The sequence below is a fragment of the Schistocerca gregaria genome, chromosome 3 (genome assembly GCF_023897955.1).
Source record: "Schistocerca gregaria isolate iqSchGreg1 chromosome 3, iqSchGreg1.2, whole genome shotgun sequence".
Classification (NCBI taxonomy): domain Eukaryota; kingdom Metazoa; phylum Arthropoda; class Insecta; order Orthoptera; family Acrididae; genus Schistocerca; species Schistocerca gregaria.
This window is the reverse complement of record NC_064922.1, coordinates 786768152-786784699: the sequence shown is the minus strand read 5'-3', so window position 1 is coordinate 786784699 and position 16548 is coordinate 786768152. Positions and strand designations below refer to the sequence as shown.

Here is a 16548-nt window from a genome sequence, read left to right as displayed (position 1 = left end):
TTAAAAATGCATGGCCTAAAATCCACTGTGGGTCGTCAAATTCTTTCACTGGTTTTCCTTTCACATAACACTATATCTTTAGGTAAATTATAAAATCGTTATAAAACAACACCTCGACTCATCCAGCGTACTTCACAAAAATATGCCCATCGCCGTATTCACACTTGAAATCTTCCAGGAATTATTTGAATTGACTGTGTCCCAAACCATGAGAACTGAGAATGTTAACTGTTTTATAACCATGTCCATGACGTCAAATAGTTTGGCACATTTTGCTAGCAAATTAACACGATGAAGAACACAACATATTGCTGGTAGTTCCTGCCGAACACTGACAGCTTTCAAATTTTTCGTATCAAAGCAACGACACCAGACCAATCATTGTAGGAACCAAATCTGTTGCAATCGATGAAAGTTTTTCCCAACATAGGTCGTATTTCTCTTTTATATGTTCTAAGCACGATAATATATTGTCAGCTGTTGTTGTGTAATGCATTGGCAGTAAAACGAGGAGTTCCTCAATTCATGTCCATTATAATTATCCGGGCTGTTATGTCGTGATCAGTAGCGAGCCAGCGGGCGTGTTGGACCTTCCATCGAGCTACAAACCCCCTTGAAGATGTCTCCTGCAGTCGGAGACGAAACGTTGGGAATCGACACCGAATTCATCAACCGACCATGGCATAACAGCCTGGATAATTATAATGGAATGATATTTCCGGCCGTGAAAGTCTACATTTGAGTTCCTCAATTACATTAAACTGAGCATTAACTCCTCACAAAAAGACTGGAAGTTGAGCACATCCATCAGTGCTTTCGTCCAATGCTAATGAAAAGAAAATCAAATCTTTGATCATGTTTCTCAACTAAGCTTCCACATTGTTTGCCATTTCTTCAATGCGCCTGCAAACCATTCTCCGTGAAAGAGGAACGGTCTCAAAAACAGGAAGACCTGCTGGTCACAAAATTGTTGTGGCAGGAACAAAAACATTCTTTCACAAATTCGCGATTACCGAAGAGCCATAATGTTTTAGCTATTTTAAGAGCTACATGGTAGTTCACTGTCTTCGCTGCATCATTGTGGATGATGTTTTTGTCCTGTAAATACGTACAGGAGAAGGTAAAAGTGCCAGAAAATGCACATATCATATTATCAATAACAGTAATAATGTGAATCAATGTCATAATTATCTACATGTATCCGTACATCTTTCTCCTTCTTCTGCTTCAGTTCGATAAATTTGGCTCTTCATTCTTCATTATGGAAACCGACTATATCCTTCTCGTGAAGCAATTGATAATGTTGCTTCACATTGCACTACTTCCGTGAAGACAATGTTGCACTGCAAATCAAACACTGAGTATGGGTTAAAAGAACTTTTGTTTCAATGATTTTAACTTCTCCTCAGCCATTTTCCACCCACTAGTTATGTTTTATCACAAACACCGAACACGATGTCTACACAAACAATAGAAACGACGAGAAGTAAATGGACCAAGTGGCTCGGCACGTTGCAGTGATGTGCGTGGCTAGGCATGTAGATGGTGTGGGTACCGCTAGCTGGCAGAGAGGGGGAGAGCTGCGGGTAGGCCTTGGGGGCATCTGTGACCATCCGCACTTGTGAAACGGCATTTGCCCAGCCCTGATGTATAATCTTGTATTAAAGGTTTACCATAACAACTGAACTATTAAAGTTAGAAGCAAATTATATGTCTTGAGGCAGCATAATTCACAGTGCACAAATTACCCACACAATATTCACCCGTATTGGAGAAGGAGAGCACTTAGTGACTTCCAACTATCTTTAAACATAATTTCAAATATCCAATTCTTTAAGGATCTGGTATCTTGGGGGGGGGGGGGGGGGCACGTTAGTTATTGGTTGTCACCTCATTCTTCGTTAATGAAGATCACTGTAGACCACAGCCTAAAAAATTGTACCACTGTCGTAATGAATCACAATGTCTATCTGATAGAAGGCTTCTGCCAGCTGCCTGACTCCTTCACTTACAAGCTCTGCCATAATGATGCCATCCCAGTGACCCCAGCCCAAACATAATCTCTACTGAAACCCTTAGGCCCTTCCCAGAATCTCTCCCCCAAGTCCATATCCCTCCTCACTCCAACAACCACCCCGTACATCCCTCATCTTCATGCTCTCCACAACCATAAACCCAAAAATGGTGGATGCCCCATTGTAGCTGCTTATTGTGCTCAAGCCCACTGCCTAAAACCTAGTATCACAGTTCCTTCACCAACTCCCTGGACCCTCTCACATCACTGCTAATGTCACTTCCCTATACAACTACATTCCTCATGCCCACTGCCTTACCACTATCAAACACTACACCTCCTAATGCCCTCCAGACTCTAAACCCACTACATAATCCTCATATACTTTTCAACTATATCCTCACACACAACTACATCTCCTTTGGCACTCACAAGGCACCCTCTAAGTCAACCTTTTCATGGACCATCTAGAGGAAACCTTCCAAGTCTCTCAAATCCCAAACCCCTCATCTGATTTGGGTTCATTAATGACATCTTCATGATCTGGACTGAGAGCTGAAACACCCATCCTAATTCCTTTCAATGTCAACACCACCTCTCCCATTCGTTTCACCTGTTGTTCACCACCTGAGGTGCAACATACCTGGACACTGATACCCATGTCTCAGATGGCTCCATCCACTTCTCTATCCATATCAAACCCACCAACCATCAACATTACTTGCATTTTGACACCTGTCGTCTCTTCCACAGCAAAAAATCACTTTCATACAACCTGTCTGTCCTCACTGCATGTTTGCAGTGATACAAACCCCTTGCACAATATGCTGAAGGTCTCATGAGCAACTTCACAGATGGTCAAGACCCTTCATCCCTACTTCACAAATATATTTCCTGTGCCATGCCTCACACATTCTAATCCCTCCATCATCCACAAGAATCAGTAACAAAGGAGTAGCACACCCCCCTGCCAAATTATCATGCCTGGAAATGGAGGATATCTTACCAAACATCCTTTCCACCCCTGGTTAAATGGTATTCTATTGCACAGCCGACCTACACAACATTCTGGTCTACCCCCCCCCCCCCCCCTCCCCCTCCCACCCAAGCCACTACCACTCCCAACCCTTTGCTACAGGGGTCATATATCTGAGGAAGACCTAGGTGCAAGATCTGCCCACTCCACCCTGCCAGCACTACCTATTCTAGTAGTCCTTTCACAGACTTACCCTGTCCCATCAGAGGCAGGGTGTCTGTGATAGCAGCCTAGTCATATACCAAATCTGCTGCAATTACTGCACAGCTTTTAATATCATAATGACAACCAACCAACTGTCCACTATAATCAATGGCCACTGTCAAACTGTGGGCCAGAACAAAGTTGACCACCTAGTGGCACAAAAAGCTCAAGTTCAATGGCTTCTTCACAACCTGAGCCATCTGGATCCTTTTTTTCGAGCACCAGCTTTTCTTAACTATGTAGATTGGAGTTATTCTTGCAACATATCCTTCCCACCTGTCTTCAGTCTCTGCTAACCCTGCTGTCCCCACACATTCCATCCAACAGTTTCCCCCCTTCCATCCTGTAACTTTTTTTCTTTTTTTGTGTTTCTCTGTCGATGATAGGAATTCTGCTTTTCATTCAGTGGTCTTCTTTAGTTCTAAGGTATTTTACATTCTGTAGGCCTAAAATCATCTACAAACTGACTTACTGACAGAATTAGAGCACATTGTATAACATCTACTGCTTTCCTGTATCATATTAATATCGCCAAAGCTATAATATTTGGAGAAGAAATCAAAAATGGGTTCCTCATAAACTACAGAAATTATCAATGCATAAGTGTCCTACTCTGCATTGTACAGACCAGTGACTGCCAAACCATCAATTGTGAGATACTTCTGGGTTGTAGGAAATTTTTCGGTAGATCACAGTAACGCTCAGGCTGGCTTGAGGATTGCTTCACTGAGTTCTGATTACAGTCACAAGAACTGCTTGTTTCTTCTGCACAACTGCCACTGTTGACAACATTGTCACCCCCACAGTTGATTGTATACACAATGAGGTTGTGCACATTAGGTCTTTTGTTTGTATATCAGATATCTGCCAATGTGGGAAGTTTGATTTACACGTGTATATGAAGGTAAGTTTGTTATAATGATGTTATGTTCACGCAAAAGACTTATCACTTTTATTCAAAATGGGAAATTACAACTTTACCCAAGTACAGGGCAAATGGACTGTGCTATTTAAGTGTATCACTTGAGAATAATGGGAATTTCTTATGTCTCTTCAAAACCATTCACCCAGGGATTGAAAAGGATTTCCCACAGATTCTGCTCTAAGGAAAGAAAAGGTATGACAGCTAAAATTCAAACTTAATGCTCAGCGTACAAATTCCTTAAAACCATTAGAAAAGAATAAGGCAGCAACTGACGCATCATTCCGAGTTCCAAGAAATTATCTCACAGAATAAGAAACCAACTGCAGATTCATTACATGATAGCTGTAAAAATAAAACAGAGATAATGTCTACTATTACATCTGTGCAGTTTTCTGCAAGTACAATGTGTGATCAAAAAGTAACTAGAGTTATTCAATTTGACAGGCTTTATACATCTGTTTTTTTTTTCCATTCTGTCTTGTTGGTACACATGTTACTGACGCATGTTTGCATTTTCAGGTGTTTTGAATATTTAGTTTATTGTTACAGCTGATAAGTTTATACATGTTTATGAGTACTCAGTGAATTCCCACTGCATTTGAAAAGTTGACAGTGGCATTTGGTGAATCTATTATGAGTACAACAAGTGTTTACAAGTGGTATAAATGTTTAAATGAGGGTCATGAAGACGCTGAAGATGATGACTGCCCTGGGTGTCCTAGCACATCAATTACTGATGACAATGTGGAAAAAGTAAAGAAAATGGTTCTGGAATTGCTGCTGATGTCAGCATATCCTTTGGCTCATGCCAAGCAATTTATTTATTTATTGGGCATGAAATGTGTAGTATCAAAGTCGGCTCTGAAATTGCTGAATTTCAATCAAAAATGACGATGCACCAAGGAATTGCTGAATGAAGTCAAAATGATCCAGAAGTTCTACAGAAGGTTACAACAAGAGATGAAACACTGACATAAGGGCACGACACTGAAAACAAGGCCCAATTGTCCCAATGGAAACAGACTGAAGACCGAAATAAATTTGACATCGATCACATGTTAAGGTTCTTCTCGTGCTTTGTCCAATTACAATGGGATAGTGCATCATGAGTTCCTGCCTTATGGCTGTATGGTCAATAAGGAATACGGCCTGGAAGTTGTGCACCATTTATGTGAAGCAATGACACAAAATGACCAGAGTCGTGGCAAAACCACTCGTGGAAATTAAATCACAATAATTCTTCCATTCATGCCTCAAACCTTGTTCGTAATTTTTTTGGCAAAAAAGAAAACTATTACGTTACCTCAGCCACTGTATCTGCCAAATATGCCCCCCTGCAGCTTATTTCTATTGCCAAGACACAAGAGAGAACCATGAAAGGCTGTAGTTCTGCCACCACTGTGGAGACAAAAACAATCACAGAAGGAGCTGAACACCATAACGAAAAGTGTGTTCCAGAAATGCTTCTGAAATTGGAAAAAGTACTGGCACAAGTGTGTTACATCAGGAGGGTGATTACTTTGAAGGAGACAAAGTTGATGTTGAATAAGTAAACATTCTTTTTTTTTTAAATTCCCATTTTTGTTATTAGATCTTGTACAGGGATGAAGAAGACTGAGGTTGTGAGTTGTGTTGTTACTGCACAACTTAAAATGGACTGATTCATATTTAAGATAAGGAGTTTTATAGCTCCCAGTAGGATTTGAAAGTAGTACCATAGCTCAGAAGCTTCACAAGTTTGGTGACCACTGATGAATTTGCATCAAAAATCTTCTGAAATGCAATCATAAAATTAAACTCTATTTGCACCGGCTTTACTCTACAAAATTTAAACATTCCAGTTAAAAATATACACTTTCAGTTACACTACTATGGTTCAGGTTGCTCCGACTGCTGTGGTATTTGAAAGGTCTTAATGTTTATTATGTGGTATAACTGAGGGAAAGCTTAAAAACAATGACTTGTAAAATAACTACAGTGGAAATATTTGTTCAATAAAATATATCAAAGAATATTTAAGAACATGTACTTACTTTCTGAGGAAAGACTCTCCAAGTTTTGAAAGCCTAACAGTTGTCATTGGAAACCCAACATGTTTCATTCCATGACGCATGAAGGAACTTCCATCCTCAACAAGATATCCCTCCTGTATGAGTGTTCGGCCTTGTGAAAACAGAAACTTTTATTCATTACTTAAAAACTATGGTAAAATTGAGGGACAGTCTTTGATCTAGTTGGCAACAGTGATATTTAAAACAAATCATTTTGGAGTGTGCAATATTTATCTGCTGTAAACAAAATATTTTTCTCTTTCAGTGAGTGTGTACAAACAGATCGAAAATTTTTACATTTCATTTTCAAAAAAAGTTTCTCAAAAGACCCATTTTTTTATTTTACATTTTAGATACCATTACTGAGTTAGGGGTTTCTTCCATGGTTAGCCTGTTTGGTCTGCTCAACACCCATCAAAATGATCTGAAAATGTACACTTTTGTCAAAAGATGTTATCTTTTCCTGCAGCTTTTTTACTAAAACAACATGCCATGGGTTTTAAATTTACCATGCAACCTACATTTAGAGCACTGCAAAGATGTACACATCAATACTACAGCATTAGTCATGTTTTTAGCCAATTTACTGCCATTTAACCTTGAGAAACCTGCGTGTGCAGTTCAGAATCTGCAAGAGGGTTCCACCCAATATAAGCAAGAGGACTTGCAAGTAGAAGTTGACAATGTTGAATTCTTTGGACTAGAGCTTGATAATAGCTTCACTTGGGAGGAGCATACAGTGGAACTGCTGAAATATCCACAGTTCCTTGCTAGCAATATGAAGTTATCATGTAGAAATAAAAACCACTGACATACTTTGTTTACTTTCATTTCTTAACACCAAACAGTATCACATAACTGGGGAATCCATCAAGCAACCTAAGGTTTTCTGGGTTCACAACTGTGTAACATAAATTATTTGTAGTGAACATTCGACAATTCTTGTAGGAACCTACTCAAAGAACTGAGTCCCCCAATTATTGCTTCTCAGTATGTTTCTCTCTCAATTTAAATAATTTAAGAGTAAAAGATCATGGTGATGATAATTTGATGTGAGGGGAACACAACGCCACAGACATCAGTGCCCTGACAAAAAGTCGGCATGCTAATCTCATTGGGTGTCCCCACATGTGGAGCAGTTTATAAAGTATTAAAATCTGCCTCCCTTCCCCAAAAATTTAGGGATGTGCTCTGACAGTTCACAAAATTTCACCATCCTTGTAACATTGGGATCAGTATATGTTAGGATGGTGGGCAGAACTGCATTGAGATTGAGGGCTGCCCTAATATCAACATACAGGACACAAGTTGCCACAATATTCTGCACTGAAAGTGGCATACCACAAACTTCACAGAGTGGTGGAAACCCCCCACCCCACCCCTCTGAGGAGGAAGCCACGTGTTAAAGGCCTGTGTCCAATGCACAGACTGGTATGCAGAAACTCTTTCCAGCAGTAAAGCTGACATGAAGTCTCCATGCCCTTGTGGTTGATTTGAGTGACCGCAGTTTGTTTTCTGTCACCTGCAACCATTCATTCACCCACTCACTGACGCATGATGCATTTATCAGAACATGAGATGATGTCGTGCAATGGGATGGAACACTGATGAACAGCACCATCCCGACATGCTTCCTTCGCGGCTTTGTCGTTGCCCTCAATACAGATGGGGCCAGGTACCCAGCAGAAGATCACCTTCTTGCCATGGCGTAAGGAGTCATGGATGAGCTCAGTCAGCTGGTCTACTACTGGATACATTTGGTGAAGTACTTGCAGTGCACTATGTGAATCTGAACAGAGAAGAAACCTTGAACGGTGATGTTTGTGAACCTTCCCCAGAGCAATCAGGATGCCATATTACTCCGTAATGTAATTTGTAAAATGTTCCCGAAGACACACTTTAAAAACTCTACCAGTGAAAACATCTGGACAATGGAGGACATTCTCTTGCTGGGATCCATCTGTATAAACAACAATAAAACTGTGGTACATACTTAAAATGGATGAAAACAAAGTTGTAAAAACATAATCTGGAGTACATGTTTTCTTGTATTGTGAAGCTTAAATGATTTTGGGCCTCTGAAGACACCAAGGCGGCAATGCGTTCCATCCCTGGCAGTGTATTTTTAAGCCTGATAGATCCAGATCCTTGAGACAGTCTGTAGCATGTATCCCAAAAGGCTTGGTTGCCTGGGGCCGATTCCTGAACAGCCATTTGAAGGTGGGTTGGACCACTAAACTAAATGTCCATGAGTGAGGTGACGCTGAGATTTTCAGCACCTGTCGAGCCAAAAGGATACGTTGCCGAATCCAGAGTGGTGGTTCACCAACCTCTGCACATAGATTCTGAACTGGGCTGGCCTGAAAGGCTCCAGTCGATATCTGAATGCCCTCGTGGTGGACAGCATCTAACATCTTGAGGTAGGAAGGATGGGCTGATCCATAGACCACAATGACATAATCCAAATGTGATCGAGCAAATGCCCTATAAAACTGCATGAGGCAGCGCCTGTCAGCTCCTCATGTTTTTCTGGTAAGGCATTTCAAAATATTCAATAACTGGAAGCCCTTTGTTTGTAGGTCTTTCAGCTGTGGGAGCCAAGTTAATTTCAAGTCAAATAATAAACCCAAAAAGCACAGAGTTTCTTGAAAATGTAACATATTGTCCCCCACTGTGAGCACTAGTTGGTTAAAACTTGAGCAAGCACGGTTAAAATTGACACTGTAGTCTTCTCAGATGAGAACCAGAAACCAATTGTCCTGGCCCAGGTTTCCAGCCTCCTAACAGTCAGGTGTAGCTCCCTCATCATTGTTATAGGATCAAGGGTGAGTAGAAGATGGCAAAGTCATGCACAAACAAAGAGCATTTGACAGGGCTCCTGACTGCAGAGGAAATACCAATGATAGCGATGGCAAACAATGTGAAACTGAGGACACTGCCTTGGGGGACCCTTTTCTCTTGAACATAACAGTCAGACAAGGCTTTGCCAATGTGACGTTGAAAACACCAGTCTTCACGAAAGGACTGGATAAGAAGTGCTGCAGGTGTCCGCATAGTCCTCATTCATGTAGTTGGCGAAGGATGTTGTATCTCCAAGTTGTGTCATATGCTCTTTCAAGGTCAAAAAACACACAAACCAAATGGTTCCAGCGTAAGTAGAACTCCTATGTCACCGCCTCCAGTAGAATTAAGTTGTCAAGAGTGGAACGGTAGTGTCTGAAACCGCACTGGGAATGGCTCAGGTGACCTCGGATTCGAGCTGCCAGACGAGGCAGCAGTTGACCATGCATTCCAGAATCTGGTAAGGGCTACACTCTGGTAACAGTTAGTGGGGCTATGGTCCTTGTCTGATTTCCAGAATGGAATTAATATTGCCTCCTTCCAAGTCGTGGGGTACTGTCCATCAAACCAGATCTGACAAACAAGAGAGGAGCTGTCCCTTCGATTCTGGGCACAGGTGATGAAGCATGGCATAATGGATCTCATCAGGTCCTGGAGCAGTGTATCTGGCTTCAGAAAAAGCTGATTCCAGTTCCTAAATGGAGAACGAGAAGAAATTGAGCTTCCACATGTCTGCAGTCCTACAGAACACTGAAAAGCAGGAGCTTGTCTGGATGACATTGTAACAGTAAAGGAGATGTGTACTGCCCTTGCCTGAAATCTGTCTTATTGATTCCCAAACTTGCACAGCGGAAGTGGAATGATTAATGGAAGTCATGGATTCCCTCCAGGAAGTCCTCTTCCATTATTTTCTTACTTGCCTTGCATGTGGTTTCGCAGATCTGAAGGCATGAAGGTTTCCTGTAGTTGGATAGTGTTTGTAGTTCTGCAGAGCTGTTCATCTGACCTTGATTGCCAATCAACAGTCATCACTCCACCAAGGTACAGGCCATCGTCTGAGGTGATTACTAGGCTGGTGCATGAACTCTGCAGCAGCCCGTTGGATCTCACAAGTGATATGGGCCACCATCTCCTGCACACAATCCTTTTGTTCAAAAATAGTCTGTCAACTGTACTGCAATCAATTTGCCCCATGTATCATCCATCTTTGTGGTCTCCTGTCAGCCACCGTCCTAATCAGCAGACAGATCCACATTGGGCAGTGGTCACTATAATGTACATCTGGAATCACTTCCCACTAGACTGAGTCTGCAATAACTCGGGGACAAAAACAAAAGCCAATGGCTGAAAAAAGACCCTGTAGCCGTGGAAAATTCTGTCATCTGACCTGCGTTCAGGTCCCTTGATCATCTGACCCCTGGATCAAGTGGTAGCTGAGCCCAATAGCATGTTGTGTACATTGAAGTCTCCCACAAGCAGGAATGGGCATGGGAGTGCCCATAAGAGTTCTGCCAGTGCGTCTACATCCAAACCATCATTAGGCAGTACATACAAAGAAGACACTATGATAGTGAAGGGTGAGAGAACTTTCAAAGCAAGTGCTTGCATGGCCTTGGTAAGAGGGACAGTAAGAGGAGTGGCATCTGTCAGGAATGAAAGCAGCTATTTCACCTTTAGCCCTGTCTCCAGTAGTATTGTCCTTTCTGTATGGGTAGTAATCCTGTAATGCAGGTGTGCCAGTAACTTTAAGATGTGTTTCTTGTAAGCAGATGCAGAACAGTTCCTCCTGGACCAGGAGCTGTAATTCTTCCAAATGTGAGTCATATCCATTTAAATTCCACTGGGTTACAGAAGTCCTTGTGGAAGCCACTGTTTAGCGATGGTTGTTTTTTTCGTTCTCCCTGGAGGTGGTGATTTACTGGCAAGGTCAGGGAGAATGTTAGCCGGTTCCCGGCTCTCTGGTTCCTTTGATGGGAAGTCTGTATCCTGCAAAGCATAGGCCCCACCAGAGAGGCAGAGACCTTGGTGATCTGAAGGTTTAACTAACGCTTTCTTGGACTTGAAACTACTTTGCGAAGGACATTTCTCTTTATTGATGGGAGGAGATGGTTGCCTTGGTTGCAGGAATGGCTTAGTTGGCTTGTGATGGTGGGTAGTGGTATGCGGCTTAGGTGGTAAGCCCATTGCTGACAGCTTCCAAATGACTTCAGTTTCAAGTGGGGTGTTTCCTTAGCTTTTACAACGACAAGTGCATGTGCTCATACTCTAATCTGTAGTCTGAGTTTGCGTGGCGGCATCACACTTGGCGATTGGTGGCTTAAGGGCTGATGCAAAAGAAGGAGCGAAAACCAGAGGTTACATAGCTTTGAAAGCTTTTGTAGCTTCACCATAGGGTATGTGTCTCTTGACTTTCAACTCCAGAATTTTCCTTTCCTGGTTGTAAATCTCACACTTCCTGCTCCACACTGGATGAGCCCCAGAGCAGTTGAAACATTTCGGAGAAAGTATACAAGAATTGCCTGATTTGTGAGCTGAGCCTCCACAACTGCCACACGGAGGCCTCCCATTACACCCTATAGTAGCATTGCCAAATCTATGACATTTGTAGCATCACACTGGTTTAAGAACAAACAGGCGAACCTTCAGACAGATATTGCCTGCAAGGATATGTTCAGGTAATTCTGGAGTACTAAACATTAGAATAAATTTTGCCTATTTTCCCAATTTGCCATTGACTCTCCACTTCTGTGACAACCATATTTTTCCATTCTTCAAGTAACTCCGCAGGGTCCACCTCTATTATATCAGAGCAGGTAACCACCTATAGTTAAGGGTGTTATGCAACTCAGACTCGACTGGGTAGTCACCTAAGGCCTTACAGCCCATGAGGTAAGATATTTGTGTTGAATAACAGCAGTTTCAACTAGAAGTATTACATTATGAAGTCATTTGACACTTTTTGAGACCCTTCCAATGCCTTGTGAATATAGAAAGGGGAGACCTCAAAGGTTCCCACTATTCACTTGTATACAATTAAAAGATTATGGCACACTAATGCCCTGTTACTACGATTCTGAGACTTCTTTTCAGGAGGACTGATCAAACGAGCTCTCTCTGATGAGATGGGTGTACTCTCAGGTAGTACTTACACATCAATAAGATTGTTAGTATGTCTGAGTATTGATTCTGTGAACTGAGTTGTTAGTTTGAAATATATTTCAATCACTTATGGAAAACTTCATTAATTGTCCATGGGCTTAACCACAAAAGGGAGAGAAAAAATTGCTAGCTTTCAGAATAAACCCTTTGTCGAGCTAGAGTACAAAAAAACACACACACACACACACACACACACACACACACACACACACACACACACACACACACACTTGTGCTCCTGCATTGTGCTGGCTGGACCCTCAATACCTCTCGTAATTTCCCCCAGACTCCGAAGCCCTACCTCATTCTTCATACATCTTACCAAACTCAGTATATCTCGATGCACTACTACTTCTCCTTTCACGGAAAGGTATGTAAACAAATCTGTGACACAGTCATGGGTACCTGCATGGCACCCTCCTCTGTCAACCTCTTTATAGGCCATCTAGAGGTAAGGTCCTTAGCCCCACCCCCTCCCCAAACCAATTGCATGATTCGGGTTCATTGATATCTTCATCGTCTGGACTGAGTACCAAGACACCCATCCTCATTCCTTCAGATATCAAAACCACCTCTCCCATCCATTTACCTGGTCTCCTCAATCCAACATGCCACCTTCCTGGACATTGACCTCCACATCTAAGATGGCACCATCCACATATCTATCCATATTAAAGCCACCAACCACCAATAGTACTTAGATTTTGATAGCTGTTGCCCCTTCCAAACCAAAAAATCACTCCCTTACATCTGGTCACCTGTGGATGGTGTACCTAAAGTGACAAGAATTTCCTTGCCCAGTTTACTGAAGCTTTCATGGCGGCTTCACAGACAGGCCTTACCCCTCAAACCTAGTCTGCAAACAGATTTTCCATGCCATTTCTTCACAGCCCCTAATCCTCCCACCACCCCAAAGAATCAGCTACAAATGAGTGCTCCTTTCGTCACCCAGTATCACCCCTAACTGGAACAACTGAATCATATCCTACAACAGAGCTTTGGCTATCTGTCATCATGCCCAAAAATAAGAGACATCATCCCCAAAATCCTTACCACCCCTGCTAAAGTGGTATTCTGTTGCACAACCAACCTACACAACATTCTGGTCCACTCACGAGCCACTCCCAGTCCCTAGCCATACAGGCTAAATCTCTGTGGAAGACCCAGGTACAAGATCTGGCCAATCCACCCTCCCAGCACTTCCTATTCTATTCTTTTCAAAGGCGCACTGTGTCTCTTCAGAGGCAGAGCACTTGTGTAAGCAGGCATGTCATATACCAACTCTGCTGCAATTACTGCACAGCTTTTTATGTCGTCATGACAACCAGCCAGCTGTCCACCACAGTGACTGGCCGCCTGTGTGTGTGTGTGTGTGTGTGTGTGTGTGTGTGTGTGTGTGAGATGAACATACTCTAGCTCACAAAGAATTTGTGTTTGTTCCTGTTGAAGACTCCATGCTTCTGCTATTAGATGAGTGGTCTCCTGTACTCCTCCCCTTAGGAGCTCAACATTCATTTGCTGAGTACGGGCTTGGAAACCCCTGGGTTCCTGAGCTGGGGACTGGTAAGTGCCGCCAGCTGTTTGTCACCGTAATCTCTGGTCATGTTTAAGCGACCAATGTGCGGCACAGCAGTAGAATGTTGTGTGTTTTGGAGAACAGGGGTTTTGGCTTCACTGCCTGGACTGCAAGGAGGTTACACACACACACACACACACACACACACACACACACACAAACCTCAAGGTGCTGAAGAGGGGAATGGCTGTTGAAGTAAAACAGTCTCTAACGGGCAACCTATGGGGCACCTGCCACTTGTATGAGGGTTGCTCAGGCATGCAGGGCTGTGCCTGGATCGACGATTATTTCCGTAGCGTATCTTGGGATCCCTGTGGAACGGTCTCATCAAACTATTACTCCTGATGGGATGGGTGTACTCTCAGGTAGTACTTACACATCAATAAGATTGTTAGTATGTCTGAGTATTGATTCTGTGAACTGAGCTGTTAGTTTGAAATATATTTCACTTCAGTGAAGAAAGGTGTACATTATTGAAATACACACACTTCAAATGTAATCTAATTGAATAGATAAATAAAAAATCTACTCACCAACTGGCGGCAGGAGAAAAAGTACATAAAAAAAAGGTTTCACTTATGCAAGTGGCTCCGTCTTCCACCAGATGGGTTGAAGAGAAAGGAAGAGGGGTGAAAGGAAAGGAAATGGAGACGTTTAGAAAAAGTGAGAGAGTCACCCAGTACCCCAGGTCAGGGGAGTCTAACTGGACAGAATAAGAAGGAAAGACTGACTGTTGGGGACAGCACCAGTGGGAGACAGGGTAATATGCAAGACAGAGATTACTGCTAAAACACTGTGCACAGGTTAATAACAGTGAAAAACTAAGTGCATTGTATGTAACAGAGATGGGAGGAGGGACGGTGAAAATAGACATGTCAGAAAATGAAAGATACAGAAAACTAAAATGGAGTGGAGAAAGCAGTAATTGCTGTGAAGAAATGCTGAGACAGAAGGTATTAACATAAATTGGGGACAGATGGGTGACACGAACCAAGGACATGTTGTAGTGCTAGTGCCCATCTGCCGAGTTCTGAGAAGCTGGTGTCTGGGGGTAAAATCCAGGTAGTGTGTGTGGTGAAACAGGCACTGAGGTCATGACTGTCATGTTTAAGAGTATGCTCTGAAACAGGATATTGTGTGTTGCCAGTATACAACCTCTGACTATGTTGATTCATCCTAACTGATAACTTGGTGGTAGTTCTGTCAATGCAAAAGAATCAACAGTGTTTACATAAGAGCTGGTATATGATATGTGCTGTTTCACATGTGGCTTTCCCTTTAGTAGCATATGTTTTGCGACTTACAGGGCTGGTATAGGTGGAGGTAGGAGAGCGCACAGGGCAAGTCTTGTAGTGGCGACAGTCACAGGAGTAGGAGCCATAGCGTAGTAAGACAGGCACAGAGGGACGACAGTGTGGAGACTGGGAAGATGAGAAAAATCTATTCTAAGTATTGTGAGCAAAATCTCGGACAGAATGGATCTCATTTCAGGGCATGATTTTAGGAAGTCATGGCCTTGAAGTAGCTGATTAATACAGTCAAGACCAGGATAATACTGAGTGAAAAGTGGTGTGGTCCAAAGTTGTTTTTTGGAGGGATCAGCCGTAATAGGATTCAATGTGATGGCCTGGAAAATCTGCTTTTGAACTAGGCTGTTGGGGTAATTTCGTCCAATAAAGGCTGAGGTGAGAATGGTGGTGTATTGCTGTAAAGAGTTTGCATCCAAACAAATACGTTTGCCTCAATTGCCAATGCTGTATGGGAGGGAATGTTTGACATGGAAAGGATGACAGCTGTCAAAATGTAAGTACTGCTGTTTGTTAGTAGGTTTAATGTGTGACAGAAGTGTGTAGCTGGACTTCAGTGAGGATGAGATCAACATCAAGAAAAGTGGCATGGGATTCAGAATAGGACCATGTGAAATTTAATTGGGAGAAGATATTTTGAGATTCCAGGAATTTTAACAGATCAGCCTCACCATGTGTCCATATGGCAAAGATGTCATTAATGTATCTAAACCAAACCAGGGACTGAAGGGTTATTAATCCCAGGGAAACCCTCTCCAAGTGACCCATGAAAAGGTTTGCATAGGAGCCATCCTAGTTCCCACAGCCACACCCCTCAAAGGTGAAGTAGTTGTTGGTAAGTATAAAGTTGATCGAGATGAGCAAGAAAAATGCCATAGGTTTGAAATCAGGTAGGCACTGACTGAGGAAATGTTCAGTAGCAGACAAACTATGTATGTGGGTGGTGATGGTATAGAGGGAAGTGGCATCAGTGGTGACAAGCAAGCTGTGTAGTGGGAGTAGCATAGGCATGGATTTCTGACAATCTAAGAAATTGTTGATGTCTTTAACACAGGAGGGAAGTCCTTGTACTATGGGTTGCAGATGGTGAACAACTAAGGTGGATGAATGTTTAGTGGATGCTTCGAAGCCAGCAATTATAGGAAGATCAGGATTATTGCGTGTGGATCTTAGGAAGAAGGTAAAAGGTGGAGGTGCATGATTTGGGTGGGATAAGAAGTTTTATGGATTGAAGTGTCAGTCCTTGTGAGAGGTCTGAGGTTTTAAGGTAGATCAGTTTGAATCACAGAGATGGGATCTTGATGGCTGATGCTGCATGTAGAGGTGTCATACAGCTGACGTACTTACATACTCCCACAAATATGTTCCACACTGGTAGATCCCTTGCCCGCTAGGAGGATAATGATGGAGTCATCAGCTTTTAGGGAAACAGGAG

At 42.5% G+C, this 16548-nt stretch overlaps 1 protein-coding gene across 1 annotated transcript in view; it reads right to left on the bottom strand.

Moving 5' to 3' along the window:
* Positions 1-16548, bottom strand: part of LOC126354233 (Werner syndrome ATP-dependent helicase-like) — a 225398-nt gene that overhangs the window by 82613 nt on the left and 126237 nt on the right. The window contains exon 11 of the mRNA XM_050003728.1: positions 6213-6342. Within this exon, the coding sequence (XP_049859685.1) occupies positions 6213-6342 (130 nt within the window). The remainder of the gene's footprint in view (positions 1-6212; positions 6343-16548) is intronic.